The sequence below is a fragment of the Eriocheir sinensis genome, unplaced genomic scaffold (assembly GCF_024679095.1).
Source record: "Eriocheir sinensis breed Jianghai 21 unplaced genomic scaffold, ASM2467909v1 Scaffold1428, whole genome shotgun sequence".
Lineage (NCBI taxonomy): Eukaryota > Metazoa > Arthropoda > Malacostraca > Decapoda > Varunidae > Eriocheir > Eriocheir sinensis.
The window spans coordinates 20,692-40,084 of NW_026110771.1; the positions used below are offsets into that span (position 1 = coordinate 20,692).

Here is a 19,393-nt window from a genome sequence, read left to right on the forward strand (position 1 = left end):
GAGAGAGAGAGAGAGAGAGAGAGAGAGAGAGAGAGAGAGAGAGAGAGAGAGAGAATTTACAGGAGAGAGGATTTATTGAGTAGAAAGAGAGGGGATTGGCTGAGGAGAGAGAGAGAGATTTATTGAGAGAGAGAGAGAGAGAGAGAGAGAGAGAGAGAGAGAGAGAGAGAGAGAGAGAGAGAGAGAGAGAGAGAGAGAGAGAGAGAGAGAGAGAGAGAGAGAGAGAGAGAGAGAGAGAGAGAGAGAGAGAGAGAGAGAGAGAGAGAGAGGATTTATTGAGGAGAGAGAGGATTTATTGAGGAAGTGAGAGAGGATTTATTGAGGGAGTGAGAGAGGATTTATTGAGGAGAGAGAGAGAGAGAGAGAGAGAGAGAGAGAGAGAGAGAGAGAGAGAGAGAGAGAGAGAGAGAGAGAGAGAGAGAGAGAGAGAGAGAGAGAGAGAGAGATTTATTGAGGAGAGAGAGGATTTATTGAGAGAGAGGATTTATTGAGAGAGAGAGAGAGAGGATTTATTGAGGAGAGAGAGAGAGAATGAGAGAGAGAGAGAGAGAGAGAGAGAGAGAGAGAGAGAGAGAGAGAGAGAGAGAGAGAGAGAGAGAGAGAGAGAGAGAGAGAGAGAGAGAGAGAGAGAGAGAGAGAGAGAGAGAGAGAGAGAGAGAGAGAGAGAGAGAGAGAGAGAGAGAGAGAGAGAGAGAGAGAGAGATTTATTGAGGAGAGAGAGAGATTTATTGAGGAGAGAGAGATTTATTGAGAGAGAGAGAGAGAGAGAGAGAGAGAGAGAGAGAGAGAGAGAGAGAGAGAGAGAGAGAGAGAGAGAGAGAGAGAGAGAGAGGATTTATTGAGGAGAGTGGATTTATTGAGAGAGTGGATTTATTGAGAGAGAGAGAGAGAGAGAGAGAGAGAGAGAGAGAGAGAGAGAGAGAGAGAGAGAGAGAGAGAGAGAGAGAGAGAGGATGAACAAAATACTATATGATAGATAAGAACATTTATATAATCTTAATTACCAGGCACACCATGAGGCACTCAACAGGAGAGAGGAAGTCCTCTACCTCTTCAAGCTAACCTCCACAATGGGTTGAGTAGCTCACTCCTTCAGACACTTCCCTAAGGTATAAAATCTCCTTCAACGAATGTATTTTCCTCCCTTACTGACGTACAGCATCTTCATCCTAAGAGCTGCTAAAGAAAGGTTACTAAGGTAGGTATACTTAGATGCCTCACTCCCTCACATCAGATATTTCCAAAGGCCAAAAATGAGGTCAGTTAGGTCTTATTGAATGTTTTGGTAAGTTCATGGTTCAGAAGAATGGTCACACTACCACCAGGGTCATTAAACTACCCCTGGAAATGCCCCAAACTCCTCCGAAAGCCTTCTCAAATGTGTGTTTTTCAGGTTCATGGTACAGAAGAAGGGTCACACTACCACCAGGGTCATTAAACTACCCCTGGAAATGCGCAAAACTCATCCGAAAGCCTTCTCAAATGTGCATTTCTTCTGATCATGGTACAGAAGTCACATTACCAGAAGGGTCATTAAACTACCTCTGGAAATGCCCCAGACTCCTCCGAAAGCCTTGCCATGTATGTGCTGGGTGCAATACAGGCTTAGTCCTCACGCAGGAGCCCAGCCAATGCGAGACTAGACTAGCCGTGCCGTGTGAGGTCAGAGCGTCAAAATACAATTAACCTGGTAGCAGCGACAGGCCAATTTTATGGCTTTACCGTGTAGCAGCGACGGGCCAAATTTTTGCCATGACATAAACCCCCTAAAATAGATGATACATAAGGTCGCATTATAAGACATATATTTGACAAGGCTTTCTCGAGTTGTGGGTATTTACAGGAGTAGTTTTATGAACCTGGTGGTAGTTTAACCATTCTTCCGCACCGTGAACCTCAAGAAACGCTCATTAGAACCTGACTGACCCCTCTTTGGCCTTTTGAAATAGCTGATGTGGGAAGCAAAGTGTCTTATGATACCGGTGTTACACGCCATAGTGTCCTCCCCCGCCTAAATGTCCTCCCCCCCGTCGGGTCCCCGGTGTCGGAGCGAACATAAACAAACAAAGGCCAGCTGATAGCAGTCTCACGCCAGAGTGTCCACCACAACAATGGCTTCGGATCTCCGCGACAGGATTTTCCATTTTAATGAGAATTTAGTCCCGCTTACAACTAATTCTTAACAACCAGTATCCACCAGGCTTGACTGGAAATCAAAGGAGAATTTTGAGAAGACAGAGGAACATCACATGATAAAAGGTGAGTACTGATCGAGTGAAAATAGTTTATTGTTTCGGGAAACAACAAAGGGGTACTCTTGCATTTAATAAACTCTGGTTTGTTGAAAAGCCAGTCAGCCTGAATAGCACCTGTGGAAAGTGGCAGCCACAAGCTGAGCAATACAGTGGTTTGTGTTTATGGTTCCAGGCTGAAGGTCAGCTCAGGCTAGGCAGGTCATACCCAGTCTTGCCCCCCACATAATTATCAGAATTTATCTACCATCCCTAAGGAAATCCCTTCATTAAGAACTATGAAAGGGAAAAGAAGGCCTGGGCCACTTAAGGAAATGGCCATAAGTGTCTAGGAAGTGCTGGCTGTACAAAATAGAACACTACAAAGATGGCCACCCATGATGTGAACAAAGGCACCCAAGGCAGGCCAGCCATGTTGCCAGGTCAAGTGGGCAAATTACCCTACTTTCCCCTTAAAATTACCCTGTTTGCTTTAAAATTACTCAGTTTGCCATCTGTTTTATACATAAACACACACACACACACTATATATATATATATATATATATATATATATATATATATATATATATATATATATATATATATATATATATATATATATATATATATATATATATATATATATATATATATATATATATATATATATATATATATATATATATATATATATATATATATATATATATATATATATATATATATGGTCAAAATGTAATATTCATACTCATCAGTGTGTACTGCTGTGTAGAGTTGTTGGTAACCATGTCATGCCTGAGAATAGAAATTAAAGTGTTTGGTGACTATATTAAGAAAATTACATTAAAAGAATCCTGATGGATCCTAGCATCATGACTCATGAGGACTGACTTCAGTTTGTGAGTATGTAGTACTATGTTATATTCAATGTATAGGTCGGTGCGTCTCTCTCTCTCTCTCTCTCTCTCCTAAATAGCTAGATTTCAGAGGGTTTTGCAGTCTGTGGTGAAATTACTCTAGAAATCTGTCTTTGTCTATGCTTCTACCCATTACCCTGATAGTGTTCAGATTACCCAAAAAACAGGGTAATTACCCTGCACCTGGCAGCACATGATGTGCTTGGCAGTGTTACGCAGATTATGACACCCTGGCTAGTGAGAATGAAGAATGTATGCAATCTGCACGGTTGCAGACCATCAGTGGCACACACAACACTGCAAACGCTAATCTCCATGGGAAATCCATAAAATAGTGGAAGAGATACATGGTCAAGGGAGGAGACTAGAGGCCAGTAGACAAAGACACTCCTTCACCCTAAAGGCACACAATTTCCCAGAAGCCAGAACAACAGAGGCAGAGGTGTTGAGCTACCAAGTGGAGAAAAGAAGTCATTTTTGAAGGACCTGTAATTATACCATAAAAAAAAGACTGTACATTTGGCTAAAATGGAATCAGCTGTCCTTATGAACACTCAAAATCATGCCCAAAGCTCCTCACACTTGGCTTGGACAAACAGATACACAATGCAGACAAGGGAAGCATTGTAAAGACTTGCACCCAATTTGAAAAATTTTGTTGAGTTTTGAATTAATATAACAGTTTCTTGTCAAAATCACATTCTATATTACTGAAATAATAGGCCTGGCCAGCGATGGTCAGGGCTGCCACTCAGGGTGCCTCGCCATAACTGTTATTTTGTCCTTCAACTGCTGTGCTAAATCCCCTCACTCACAGAATTTTCTAATGAAGAAACAGTAAATTTTAAAATTAAATCAAATCTAACCTAACTAATCTCCTAACTTAAGGCTTTGCGTCTTAACCCCCTTGAAAATTAAGAAATTTATATCATTGTTATTTCTAAATTTTTCAACCTAGTTCAACTGTGAAAATGTTGAGATCTATTCAATGAAACGGTTAAGGTTTGATTGTTTCATGGATGCTGTAAAGCAGTATATAATACCATTACTTTTACATGTGGTAAAGTTATCCTTTTGTTACAGAGAACCAGCTGTATCGCAAGAGAAGAAACAAATGGGTTCAGATTCCTTCAACACTGGGAGAAGTGATGGATATTCTGCTTTTTTATCATGTCACAAGTGGCTGTCATGCTGGTGTTGATAAAACCAAGTCCAGGATTTCTGACCATTATTACTGGCTTGGTATGTCAAGGGACGTCATTGCATATGTAAGTAAATAACACCTTCAGGTAAAAGTTTTATTGCACTTTTATCTGTGTATATTTTAGTTATTAGTTGTATTTTTTGAAGTCCACAAAAGTGAAGGTTCAGATCATAGGTTTAGGAATTAACAAATTTCACACTCAGAATATAAAATATGTAGTATATTACTGAAATGCATACTGTACTATCTGTTTCTCTTTAATAATGCTAATATCTCTTTCTATTTTTTATTGATATTTCCACGCTGACTGCTCTTCTGAACTTGCTAACTGCATGCCTCACCCTCCTGCAGCCCTGCTGCACGCAATTTTCTACTCATGCTCATCCCTATTCTGTCCAAACCCCTTATGCAAGAGTTAACCAGCATCTCCACTCTTTCATCCCTCATGCTGGTAAACTCTGGAACAATCTTCCTTTATCTGTATTTCCTTCTGCCTATGACTTGCACTCTTTCAAGAGGAGGATATCAGGACACCTCTCCTCCCGAAATTGATCGATTTGGATATATCTATCAATTCTTTTTTGGGGAAGCAGCGAAAAGCGGGCTTTTTTTTTCATTATCTTTTTTTTTTGTGCCCTTGAGCTGCTTCCTATGTTTAAAAAAAAAAAAAATCCACCAAGACAGTATATAATAATTTTGTCTGCCTTCTGTTTAAAGTCAGCAACACAACACAAGGTGATAGTGTTATTTCCATTTAATACTTGATATTAGCAACACATCAAAAATAATTATGCCACAGCTACAATTCTTTACAGAATCAGGATAGAAGCACAATAACCCTGCCTACCTTTCAGGTTTACTACATCCTTTCTTTACTTTTTTCAGATATCAACTTGTACAACTTGCCAGACTTTTGAGGTTGTAAAGACACAAGCTCCCACACTTAAACAAATTAAGGTGTCTCAACCCATGGAAGTCGTAGGCATGGATCTTATTGGTAAGTGTTTTGGTGTATTTATCGCCTCTACATCAATGGATAATATTTAATAATGTTTAGTCCATTTCTTTCATGCTTTGTTGGTGGACAGACGGAATGAAACAGATTATAGTTACTGCTGTCAATTAACACACACATATTTATACATGTGCAGTATCTGTCATAATGTTGTTTAAGACTGAAGATTTTGATATTTTTTATCAATGTACTGAAGCTGATGATTGTCAAAATTTAGTATAATTGTTAGTGTCATCACTATTTGTCAAACTACATTAGTGTAGCATATTAATTGTCCATTATGTAAATTCCAGCTATTGTCACATGGATTTCCATGCTTGTTTTCAATTTACCATAATTTCTTGAGCAATAGGTTAAGGCTAGATCTATATATATATATATATATATATATATATATATATATATATATATATATATATATATATATATATATATATATATATATATATATATATATATATATATATATATATATATACATATATATATACAGATATGAGAAATTCGATTTCCAGGATTTACATGTTATTACAGGAAAAGCTAAGGTAGTGTTGCAAGCAGGCAGTGACAAATACAGTTCGGCGACATGACATGCTCATCTTGTCCAGGACCTCATCCAGTATAATGAAGGGCAATCAGTTTCTAGTTTATTAGAATGCATATGAGATTTTAAGATGCATGATGAACCCTTGCATGTTTTATGGTGTCTTAAAAGTTTTAGGTGAACATCGTGAAATATATTATATTTTACCTGTAAAAATGTAACTCATTTATTTACTTTTGCTAAGGTTTCACATCAGGAAGTATGGTCCCTCTTCTTACTGTTTCTTATTATTGTGTGTACATAAACACATTACTTTCTCACACTTATGTTGGCTAATAGTTCACTCTATGATGGCATGTTCCCCTGCAATGACCTCTGTATCACATTTACTGCTTTCTCTTACTTATTTTTGTTATGTGGTTGCCACTAGCATTAGGGCCCCCAGTTACTGTTATTAGGTTATAAGAAATAGCAGCTGCACTTAATTAGCCTAACTGTTACCTTTTTCTGACAAATTAAAACCTAAAGGGTGGAATGTACAGTGAAAGCCATAAATCCTCGCACAAACTTCAAAATTATGGCGGAAAAAGTCGGACCAGAAAACCCTGTCACCCGCCCTTTAGGGTTTAACCTCCCCTGCTTCATGCCCTGGCCAGTAATCCTCACATCCCCTGCACTTAGGAGTTTGGTTCAGTAGGTTTTGTATGCCTTATTTATATTACTATAAAATCTTACCATCCTCACACCAGATAAGATACTGGTTTTTGCATGTGGAATTTTGTATCTTAAGAGATCTTACAAATGACAGAGTGTTGCTCTGCGATGGATTTCTCAATTGACTTCATTGATTTAGAAATGATGAGTTAAGGGATGATGATAGAAGATACTTTGATGCAGTAAATACTGTTACATTTACAATTGCCACAATTTAATTTTCCACAATATTTTGAAACAAAACAACTTAGCATTCAGTGTTCCATTGTAATGACACCTTTATTATCTGTTTTCTGCCACCACATAGTAAGTCATTACAGTGCTGCTCCTCATGTTTTTCAGCTAAATGATATCCATCGTGGGAGGAAATATGCCACTACATGTATACTGATATATTTTCACTGTATTACTGGACCAATAGCGATGACAAAGTGTGGTAGTCAGTACGTATTGACAATTGTGGATTACTTCACCAAATATGTACTGTTGTTCCTCTTCCAAGAAAGGATGGGACAGGTGTCAACAATTGCATCAAGCAGTACATAAGCATGTAAGATGAATTTCATTGATACGTACTGGTTTTGTAGGTCTTTGTATTCCAATGGGACAATCCTTAGTGTAATAAGATATCAATAGTATTTCCTTTACAGTATTCTTAGTAGAATAAGCATAAACATACACAAAATATATTTTATGTAAAATATTTATGGCACTGTAAGGTCCATGAGGGAGAATGTAAGCTCGCTGTACCATATGGTGTGTGTTTATGTTTTCACAGATTGGGGAGCACAAAACGCCTCATCTCTGATCAAGGGAAGGAGTTTTGTAATAAGGTATGGATCATTTAGAATGACAGGTATAATACTGGAGCTTTGAAATTGACAATTTTTTTAAGTGTCTACTTATATATATATATATATATATATATATATATATATATATATATATATATATATATATATATATATATATATATATATATATATATATATATATATATATATATATATATATATATATATATATATATATATATATATATATATATATATATATATATATATATATATATATATATATATATATATATATATATATATATATATATATATATATATATATATATATATATATATATATATATATATATATATATATATATATATATATATATATATATATATATATATATATATATATATATATATATATATATATATATATATATATATATATATATATATATATATATATATATATATATATATATATATATATATATATATATATATATATATATATATATATATATATATATATATATATATATATATATATATATATATATATATATATATATATATATATATATATATATATATATATATATATATATATATATATATATATATATATATATATATATATATATATATATATATATATATATATATATATATTATTCTGTTTTAACTGTAATATTGCAGTGTTCTTCCTTAGTTACATCTGTTGCTTTGTAGTTTCTTAGCTTCACCTTTTGCTCCTTTAAGCACCTGAACACAGCTTGGCATTCATAAAATCTACTGGTGGTAAGGTATGATATACTACATGTATGACTTCTTTAGATAGTCACTTTGAAAGGTTGTCCATACTAATAGGCCTCACCAATTTTTCAGTTCGGTTAAATCAGGAAATTTTGAACTTATGATAATGGTTGTGCACTATTTTGTACCTCCCATACTGTAACCAAGTAGGGGGGAAGGAACACCACCTCCTTACTGTCAGCTGAAGGAGAGGACATTCATGTCCCCTGATCCCTGTCACACATTCATTTGCTGCCGTGCAGTCCTGCCACAACAGTAGTTGTCACCCCGCCATGACTTCTTGTGGAAAGTTTAATATTTTCTTTAGTGTTTAGTGTAGCGTGAACGGATTACTCAACCCATGGCTATAAGCTACATAAATGTGTTAGGATGATTAACACATATATAAATAATCTTACGGTTTGTTGAAAATTACTCGATCATTGACAGTTTCTACAATGTGTGCAATATTTTACATGCAATGCCTCATACTTTCAGATCAACAATGACTTCTGCCAGCAAATGGGAATAAAAAGGTGTGTCTCCAGTGCTTATCATCCCCAGACCAATGGTTAGTTTGGCTTAATTATACAGTATACTTTGAAGCAGGATGCTTCAATTAACACAACTTGGGAACCAGCTTTTATTAGCTTAAGTTTTATCTGGCACTGCTTAGGGAATCATTTAGTAAAAGTTTTGTTAACAGCTTTCCTCTAATAAAGTGGTGGTGCTTATCATCCAGGGCATAACAGTTCACTTACTATTTACCAAGTATTATCAATTTAATGACGAGATTTTCTGTTCTCTTTTCCTATTACTCGCTCACTTACTCTGCGTGTAGCAAATCACACGAGAGACTAATCACAAGGAGAGAGTATTCGCCGGCTGCCTGGGATTGAACCTGTGACGAGAGTGTCGGGAGAGCCACCTTACCGAGTTGGTTATGGGAGGATGTTCATCAGGCATAGTCACTGCAGTACATAAACAGCTTTGTTTGGTCTAAAGTACTACTATTCTTGTGCTTTTCTTGCCTTGGAATGTCATGCAGATCAGGTCCCCATTAGAGTATGGGCACTGTAAAGGAACTGCACAGCAAACAGTCTCAGGTGTAGCAGATTTATTTTCACTGAGCTTCTATAACAGTGGGATTATAAAACAGTAATGTTGCTGTGATAGTGATATGGCAGATCAGTTTGAACACATTTCCTGATATCATATGAGTTGAGTTATGTGGCTTTTATTTGGTTCTTAAGATTGGTATCCATTTCTAGGTTTGGTGGAAAGAGTAAACGGTATGGTGAAACGCCGAGTAAGCAAGCTGTTGGTTGACCGTGGCAAAACTGGGACGAGAGTCTGCATGACATCATTTTCTCAATAAACGCTCAGCCACAGTCAGCCACGAAGCACACACCATTTTTCCTAATGTTTGGTCAGGAAGCCCACACACTTTTGGAGGTCAGTATAAACATTGTTTTGGTGCATGTAATGCCCTAAAGTAACAGTTATTTGTGCATCACATTTTAGTCAAAGAGTGAATATGCAGAAAACACTATATGATTCATGTGCTTTCAAAAACCGTAATGATAAAAATCAACAGAATTATTTTTAGCACTACTGAATAAACTTATGGGGACGTTTGCATTGTCCAACTATATGTAGCTTGTGTAATACGTATTTCATGATGACCAGTATGTCTTATTGATTATGTAGTTCATGTAAATTTGCCTTCCCTCAGATCAAAGGTGTGGACTCTGACACTGACATCATAGAAGATGGCAAGCTTGAGGAATTTAGAAGACCATGCAACCACCTACGAAAAGGCATATGAAAAGGTGAGTCTTGACTTTACTTATAATAGTCTCTTTTGAATGGAAATTACAATTTGTAGCATGTATTACTTGCTGACATAATGTAATTGTATTTTGGTAGTACATTATTACATGGATTTGTAGTAATTTCCATATATTGGTTTTACTCTCTTTTAATAAGTATTAAATTTATAGGCTTAGATCAACCAAACAAGATCACATGCAAAGGCAAAAAGGCATACGAAAAGAAAAATCAAGGGGGTCAAAAGCTTTGCACTGCATGTGGGCCAGCTTGTGCTGAAACGCCAGGCAGCCAACATTGCACGCAAAGGTGGACAGTGTGATCCACTGTGGACTGGCCCATTTAGGTGAGTGACATTTTTTGCTAATCTATGAATGGCATTTGAATATGTAATTTTAGTTTTACTAATCCAGTAAGATGTGATCCACTTTGGAGTGGGTAAGAGAAATTTGTAGTTTATATATGAATGGCTTTTGAATATAATGTTATACTAATTGACAACAACACACTATTGCAAATTTTGCCTCCACAACTTCCATAAAACATAGTTGACAGTTGACTACATTTAAGCATGGTACCTATATTATGTGTGCTGTTAGATTGCATATTTTTCCTGTTGTCTTTTATGGGCATGTTTCAGTTCAGTAGTGATTGTGTTTCCTCATGTACCTATGTTGTGATGTATGCATGTTTTAGTTGATGCTTCTCTCATGTATGAACTTTTCCCCTCTTTCTAGTAGTGTTGAGGGCAGAGCCTTGAGCCTCCATCAACTGTCTTTACAGAGAGGTAACAACAGGCTGCAGCGTTGTGGAATTCAGCAGTGGCATGATTAGGGAGACACCACAACTCTGGCTGGCAATGGAGCACTCGCCCAGCTGTGGGGTCCAGCCATTAATTGAGATCACCAGAACCTTTCTCAACTGTTTCCATTGTCTCCACAAAATAATATTAATTATCTTTCTTAACCCTTTCATTGCTAAGCGCTCACAATGAGACTCCCTCAGGCGCGTTCACGGCGAGCTTTAGCACCACCAGCAAGTGACGCTTGTGCTCGCTATTTGAACCTTTGTATAAAAAAACTATTTATCACAGCTAAAAAAAAAAACAACATTGGAAAGAGGAGGCCAAGATTTATAATATTCGGTAATGTAAGCCTCTCCTGCGAAAATACAGGCACGTTATTTTTGTGTTTCCTGTGAAGATGTAAATTTATGTGCGTGTGGTCAGCCGCAAGGCAACTACTGTAGATCTCTTGATGATGGGTGCTGGCAAGGGAGTATTGCCAACTGCAAACTTTACAACTATTTGGTCAAAATATGAGTCAAGTGATAGGTTAAGCTGTGCAAAAATGTCACAATATTTGGCAATAATATCCACCACTTGATCATCCGTAGATTTTCTGTGCTTGGCTGACATGATTTTCCACCAATTTAGTGAAGAACCCACTCTATTGGCAATCGGACCTGTGTTATGAGAATTAGTTATGGAACACTCACATGTGGAGATTTGAGTGCAGCTGGAGCTCACAGCAGTGTTTAGCGCCACCAACAAATACACCTAATGCCAACTGCAAACATTTATCAATTAAAGGGTTTCTATAATTTAATTGCAGATTTTTTTTTTCTTAATGAAATATTGGCTTCACCATTTCCTTCCATAATACTCTCTCTTAACATTTTCTTTTTTTTATGAAATAAGCTTCACCATTTCCTTCCTCACTACTCTCTTCACATATTCTTTTTTTTTATGAAATATTGGCTTCCATTTCCTTCCCTCCTCTCTCTTCACATATTCTTTTTTTTTTGTAATGAAATATTGGCTTCTCCATTTCCTTCCCTCACTCTCTCTTCACATATTCTTTTTTTTGTAATGAAATATTGGCTTCTCCATTCCTTCCCTCATACTCTCTCTTCACATATTCTTTTTTTTTTTTATGGCTCACCATTTCCTTCCCTCATACTCTCTCTTCACATATTCTTTTTTTTTTTAATGAAATATTGGCTTCACCATTTCCTTCCTCTTTCTCTTCACATATTCTTTTTTTTGAAATATTGGCTTCACCATTTCCTTCCCTATACTCTCTCTTCACATATTCTTTTTTTTTTATGAAATATTGGCTTCTCCATTTCCTTCCCTCATACTCTCTTCACATATTCTTTTTTTTTTTTTGTAATGAAATATTGGCTTCTCCATTTCCTTCCTCCATACTCTCTTCACATATTCTTTTTTTGTAATGAACTTCCCCATACTTCACATATTCTTTTTTTTTTGTAATGAAATCATTTCTTCCTCATCTCTTCACATATTCTTTTTTTTTTGTAATGAAATATTGGCTTCACCATTTCCTTCATACTCTCTCTTCACATATTCTTTTTTTTAATGGAAATATTCTCCATTTCCTTCCCTCATACTCTCTCTTCATATATTCTTTTTTTTTTTTTTGTATGAAATATTGGCTTCACCATTTCCTTCCTCATACTCTCTCTTCACATATTCTTTTTTTTTATGAAATATTGGCTTCACCATTTCCTTCCCTCATACTCTCTCTTCACATATTCTTTTTTTTTTATGAAATATTGGCTTCACCATTTCCTTCCCTCATACTCTCTCTTCACATATTCTTTTTTTTTTATGAAAAATTTGCTTCACCATTTCCTTCCATCATACTCTATCTTCACATATTCTTTTTTTTTATGAAATATTGGCTTCACCATTTCCTTCCCTCATACTCTCTCTTCACATATTCTTTTTTTTTTTTATGAAATATTGGCTTCTCCATTTCCTTCCCTCATACTCTCTCTTCACATATTCTTTTTTTTTTTTGTAATGAAATATTGGCTTCACCATTTCCTTCCCTCATACTCTCTCTTCACATATTCTTTTTTTTTTGTAATGAAATATTGGCTTCTCCATTTCCTTCCCTCATACTCTCTCTTCACATATTCTTTTTTTTTTATGAAATATTGGCTTCTCCATTTCCTTCCCTCATACTCTCTCTTCACATATTCTTTTTTTTTTTTTGTAATGAAATATTGGCTTCTCCATTTCCTTCCCTCATACTCTCTCTTCACATATTCTTTTTTTTTTTTTGTAATGAAATATTGGCTTCACCATTTCCTTCCCTCATACTCTCTCTTCACATATTCTTTTTTTTTTTTTGTAATGAAATATTGGCTTCACCATTTCCTTCCCTCATACTCTCTCTTCACATATTCTTTTTTTTTTGTAATGAAATATTGGCTTCACCATTTCCTTCCCTCATACTCTCTCTTCACATATTCTTTTTTTTTTGTAATGAAATATTGGCGTCTCCATTTCCGTCCCTCCTACTCTCTCTTCACATATTCTTTTTTTTGTAATGAAATATTGGCTTCTCCATTTCCTTCCCTCATACTCTCTCTTCACATATTCTTTTTTTTTTTAATGAAATATTGGCTTCTCCATTTCCTTCCCTCATACTCTCTCTTCACATATTCTTTTTTTTTTTTTGTAATGAAATATTGGCTTCTCCATTTCCTTCCCTCATACTCTCTCTTCACATATTCTTTTTTTTTTATGAAATATTGGCTTCACCATTTCCTTCCCTCATACTCTCTCTTCACATATTATTTTTTTTTTGTAATGAAATATTGGCTTCTCCATTTCCTTCCCTCATACTCTCTCTTCACATATTCTTTTTTTTTTTTTGTAATGAAATATTGGCTTCTCCATTTCCTTCCCTCATACTCTCTCTTCACATATTCTTTTTTTTTTTTGTAATGAAATATTGGCTTCACCATTTCCTTCCCTCATACTCTCTCTTCACATATTCTTTTTTTTTTTAATGAAATATTGGCTTCTCCATTTCCTTCCCTCATACTCTCTCTTCACATATTCATTCTCACAGGTCCACACCATCTCAGTGCCCCATGCTTCACCCACTCCACAATCCACTTTTTCACTGTCACACCGATACCAAACTGCTTATGCATGCTTTCACTACTTTCTCCATCTCATCCGGACACACATGTTTTGATGGGGCTACCCTATGTTATATTATAATAGTGATGCAACTTAAGGTAATGAATGTTTATATTTGCAGGATTTTGGAAATAACAGAAAGGGACACAGTAAAGCTGGCTCACGTCAAGATTGGACACGATGATGTTCCCCTGGCACGGATGGTGGCTTACGATCAGCTTAAGCCTGTAAAGTTCGGTGCTCTTCACAGGCCCTCAGAAGAGCTGCCAGCAGGCAGTTCTACTGATACAGACCCTGAACTACACCTCAATGAGGAATTATACCAAAAAAGACAAGGCCTTTCCATCCCTGTGTCAGTTACTGCCCCTCCTAAGCCAGGGGACACAAGGCATCCAGACACGGAGGAAGACGTCATTCTGATCGGAACCAGGGCCAAGGCTGAAAGAGAAGCCGTGTGTCTGCCCCCTGTGCCAGCCAGTCGCCAAGATCCACAAATGGAGGTAATGATTCAGATTCTTGAAGAGAAGGTGGCTCACTGATGACCACATGAATCATTGCCAGGCCCTCCTCAAACATCAGTTTCCCGAGGTTGATGGCCTCCAAAGCTGTGCAATATTTGAGGCGGTGGAGCATATTCGTGTTGGTACCCCTAGGGGGAAGTTTGTTCAAATTATCAATGTCAGTAGTAATCACTGGATTACAGTAAGTAACATTCAAAATTTTCAAGAAGGTAAAGTAAGAATCTATGACTCCATGTTCACTAAAGTCGGTATGTCCCACCGCCAAAAATTCATTGAACAGCTTGGGTGGATGCTACACACCTCTAGCGATGCCATAACAATGGAATGGCGTGATGTTCAGCGTCAGAGGGGCGGCGATGCTTGCGGCTTGTATGCCATCGCCAATGCTTATGCACTCTGTGCAAATATCAGACCTGAGGAGTGTGCATGGGATCAAGATAGTTTGTACGACTGGCTGGTTGGATGCCTTCAAGCCGGAGAACTGTCTCAACCCCCTGTAACAGTACCCCAAAGGAACAATAAGGGTACTGTTCACACTAGTGAAACAGTCTTATGTAAATGCCGTTTGCCAAACAATGAGACCCGTCCCATGATTGCCTGTGATAACTGCAACGCGTGGTATCACTTCAGCTACGAGGGAGTGTCAGAAGCTAACAGCCAGACATTCCACTGCAGCAACTGCAGGTAACTTCTTTTCAGATGCTATTTGAAAAGTACCTAGAAGAATAGGAAGCTGTTTGCTGCATTCATGGACATAGAGATGGCATATGAAAGGAAGGGTTAATGGAGTAACATCCCATAAACCCTTCCTGTCAACCTTGTATACCATCTCTAGGTCATGAATGCAACAAACAGCTTCTCTAGGTACTTTTCAAATAACATTTTCAATAAAAGAAAATAATCTACACAACCTCTTCCTTTCCTAGAAACACCTTGGTGTAGATTTGCTCTAACCTCTCAATGTTTCTGTGTGTGATAATGCCGCACCGTGGAGCAGTATTCAAGCATTGATCTCACAAGTGTGATATACTACTACTAGTTGTATAAGTGTTTTTTATACAGTTATGTTGATTACATAAGGATCCAAAAGTGTTCAGTTGGCTGTGGCACTGATGTGTTCTGTGTGAGTGTTGAATTTTAAGTTAATGGAGAATTGAACTCTGAGGTATTTGTGTGTGTGTACAATTCACATGAGCATTTGGGTTGTAAGGCCATGTTGTGAGTCAGAAACAATGTTGTTTGTGTCAAGCAGATTTCATTATGTGTTTGTGTATTGTGTTCAAAGTTCCACATGGAATCAGTGTTAGTGAAATGGGGCAATAATTGGCTGTGTCAGTCCAGTCACCTGTCTCAAATAAAGGGTTGATGTTTGTCAGAAGCCAGTCAAAGTAATGATGAGGATGATATATATTGGATCAAGGAGTCCCTGGAGGACGGGGCTAAGGATTTAAGAATGAAGGCAAGGATGTTGTCGGGCCCAGTGAATTTACTTGTCAAGTCCTTCTGTAATGCCAGGATTCCCCCTCTCCTCCCCATACTGTTAATGGGAATGTTGAGGGGGGCTGTTGGAAGAAGGGGCTGTGTGGCATGGTTGGTGTCTGGTAGTGTTCTTGGGTGCACACTAATTGGAACGGTGTTGTGGGCTGGTTACTACTGTGATATTGTTGTCTTTCTGTGATATAATAGTGTTGGTAGCATATTTGCATGCCCTAAAGAATTTGAAAAAATGTTTATGTTGTTACTTAAATTGTCTGCGAGGAAGGTTGCTATGTGTTTGTGTTCAGCAAATTTTATGTTTTTGTTAAGTGTTTTTTGGGGGGCCATCTAATTATCTGTTGTGTTGTATGTCTGTATCTGTACCTTTTATTATTATAATTAGTAGTAGCAGTAGTAGTAGTAGTAGTAGTAGTAGGTAGATAGTAAATTAATACACAATTGTGTAAATAACTATATGTAATTTACCAAATATATATTTATGCAAGAAATTTTGGAGCCTTCTTTGACCCTTAAATTAATTATGGATGGTTGTTAGACTACCAAAGGAATATCTTGTAACATGAAGAACTAGAGAACTAGAGCATGAAGAACTGGGGTCTTCCTTAAGCCCTTAGGAGGGAAGGAAGGGGAAAAACGTGTACCAAGGTAAGTAAGATCTTGCAGCATGAACTGGGGTCTTCCTCCGAGCGCTTGGGAGGGAAGAAGGGCACTGAACCTGTTACCAAGGTAAGGAATCAAAATCATGCTATATGAAGAACTGAGGACTTCCTCAGAGCCCTTGGGAGGAGGAATTATGTGAAAATATGTACCAGGGGATCTTATAACAAATGATGTCCTTAGAAGAGAAGAAAAGATAAATGGATAGCTCTCTGGGACCTATTACATTCTTAAATAGCCATTTTTCCAGCAAGATACTTGATTCCTGTAGACAATCAAACCTCACCCATAGCACAGTGTACCGCAATGTAATTCTGATAACCTGAGTTGTTATACAGTAGGGTCATATGTAGTAGACCCCACATAATTATAAGAGAAAGCAATCTGCTTTGGGGGGGTAAGCTATTTATATAGCACCACCCTCACTTTTAGATCATCTTCAAAATTCCCTTAAAGGGCTTATATAAAGAAAAATAAAAAGCACATATGCATGGCATGCTCAATTCACTCACCCCCACACACACACACAAGAAAGGGTCTCATAGGCTATGCATATCGACATTTTTTTTACTATAGCAAAAGGCTATTTGCCGTTAATTTACTGATGAATCATTGTCATGAAGGCTATTTATTGTCCCTTCACTTCATTTATACAAAGCAGAGCGTTGTAATGTATTCACTGATGTTTTCCTATGAAAGAATATAACAATATGCCCTTCCGTGCTGGAAAATAATGGGAGGACATTTAGGAATTTGAGGACGCGGCGGAACACGATACCGTAAGCCTTAATGTCCTCCCTTTTGTTTGTAAACAAAGGGGGACATTTAGACGGGGGAGGACACTGTGGCGTGTGACACCGGGCATAAACTGATCACAAATGCGTTGATATATATTATGAAATGGTTTGCGTGAGTGATGATTTTTTCTCATTTTTCTCGCTTTGATGGAGGAGCCTTTAACCCGAGAAGTTTCTGGTCCCTACAGAGTTTGGGATGAATAACTCTGTAGGGACCCAAAACTCCTCGGATTGGCCCTGTAAAACGGCCCCTAAACCGACCTTTGGAGGGACCCAAAACTTCTCGGGTTTAACTCGTAATACTTTGCACAGTCCCAACACTTTATTTTTCCTCTCATGTATTACCAATAGATAACATAGGAGAGGAGGAATCAACACCCAAACAGACTATTTGAAATGGTTATACTGAAGTCGTTTGATCCTAATTCTGTCCTTTCATGGGTTTTTTCTTTATTTCCAGGGGTAGATTTGTGACCTCGATGGTAGTTTGATCCTTCCTCTGTATCATGAACCTAAAAACACAGATTTGCCAAGGTTTTCGTAGGAGTTTTGAACATTTCCAGGAGCAGTTTTGTGGCCCTGGTGGTAGTGTGACCTTTCCTCTGTACCATGAACCTATAGAAACACACATTTGTCAAGGATTTCCTAGGAGTTGTGGGCATTTCCAGGGGTAGTTTTGTGGCCCTGGTGGTAGTGTGACCCTTCCTCTGTACCATGACCCTGAAGAAACACACATCTGGCAAGGCCTTCCCTAGGAATTTTGGGCATTTCCAGGGGTAGTTTTATAACCCTGGTGCTGGCCTAACCCTTCTTCAGTTGCAGGAACCCCACAAAACACTCATTGCAACCCAACTGATCCCCTCTTTAGCCCTTAGAAATAGCTGATGTAAGAAGCAAAACTGTCTTACTATACTGGCCAAAGACATGCCCAAGTTGGTGGCAATGCAGACCCCACAAGACCGCCACAAAGTCATCATTATCCTTGACGGTGAAGGCCTCAGTCATCGTCAAATAGCACAGCCGACTGGTGTGTCTGTCTCTAACGTATGAATGGGTCTGCAGACAACATGTGGTCACAGGCTCCACTAGTGACAGGCCTCAAAAGCCTTGCAGCAGATTTTTAACAGTGTAATCACAGCATTACTAAATAGATACCTATCATCCTCATATATCGTATAGCTATGGTGCAGTATGTGCTTTACGTATTAATTTTGGCAGATATTATAATTCTGTATAATTTTACCGGTAATTATGCTTCTATACCACCACCTAGAGTTATCATTGACTCAATTAAATAAGGATGAGGTCAGCCCCAGCATTTAAACTGCCTGAGAATGGTTCATGTTACAATACAAAACATGAAGAAACACTCATTAGAACCCGATTGCCTCCTCTTTGACCTTCAGAAATACAGAACATAGTTGACGTGAGAAGCAAAAGTGTCTTATTATACCAATCCGAGGATATAGTTAATATTGTGTCATCAAAACCCAGATTAAATTCAAACCTCTCCTGCGTCCATCCCACTCTGACTGGGCTCATGTTAACGCCTCCCTGCACTGTGACGCCTTGTTTAAGAGGCCCCCGAGCCAAGAAGGACGGAACAGAGAGGGAGAAAGCTGTTGCTGAGTGAGAAAATATAAGAAAGATTTTAATGGAAGCGGCCAAGATAGATAATGGAGAGAGAATTACCTCCACTAAAAATGATCCACAAAGTCTAAATGGATGTATATAATCCCCCCTTTGCGCCCATGGACCCCCCTAACGAAACAGACCAGCTATAGTGTAAGCTATCTAATGGGGGCCTTCTCCCCCTCAACAACTTGACAAAACTACAAAAAAACATCACACTTTCCCTCCTTATTATAAAAATTCCTTGACTGCTCGTTAACCATTTTAGAAAAAATAAATCAACACTC

At 37.5% G+C, this 19,393-nt stretch overlaps 1 protein-coding gene and 1 long non-coding RNA gene across 2 annotated transcripts; both read left to right on the forward strand.

Moving 5' to 3' along the window:
* The first annotated feature begins 3,516 nt into the window (after positions 1 to 3,516).
* Positions 3,517 to 6,441, forward strand: LOC126990032 (uncharacterized). The gene is made up of 3 exons (XR_007743957.1): positions 3,517 to 4,419; positions 5,241 to 5,352; positions 5,905 to 6,441. It is a non-coding gene; the product is annotated as an uncharacterized LOC126990032 (long non-coding RNA).
* A 3,542-nt stretch (positions 6,442 to 9,983) lies between these two features.
* LOC126990034 (uncharacterized) lies at positions 9,984 to 14,541 on the forward strand. The gene is made up of 3 exons (XM_050848603.1): positions 9,984 to 10,043; positions 10,221 to 10,387; positions 14,124 to 14,541. The coding sequence occupies exons 1-3, from the start codon at positions 9,984 to 9,986 to the stop codon at positions 14,539 to 14,541; spliced, it is 645 nt and encodes a 214-aa protein (XP_050704560.1).
* The last annotated feature ends 4,852 nt before the right edge of the window (positions 14,542 to 19,393 follow it).

What these genes read in the sequence shown, in the direction of transcription:
- LOC126990034 (XM_050848603.1), top strand. Translation starts at nt 9,984, where the DNA reads ATGGCAAGCTTGAGGAATTTAGAAGACCATGCAACCACCTACGAAAAG. An exon ending in ACGAAAAGGCATATGAAAAG is followed by an intron (nt 10,044 to 10,220) that starts GTGAGTCTTGAC and finishes TTATAGGCTTAG; the next exon opens with ATCAACCAAACAAGATCACA. An exon ending in CTGTGGACTGGCCCATTTAG is followed by an intron (nt 10,388 to 14,123) that starts GTGAGTGACATT and finishes TTATATTTGCAG; the next exon opens with GATTTTGGAAATAACAGAAA.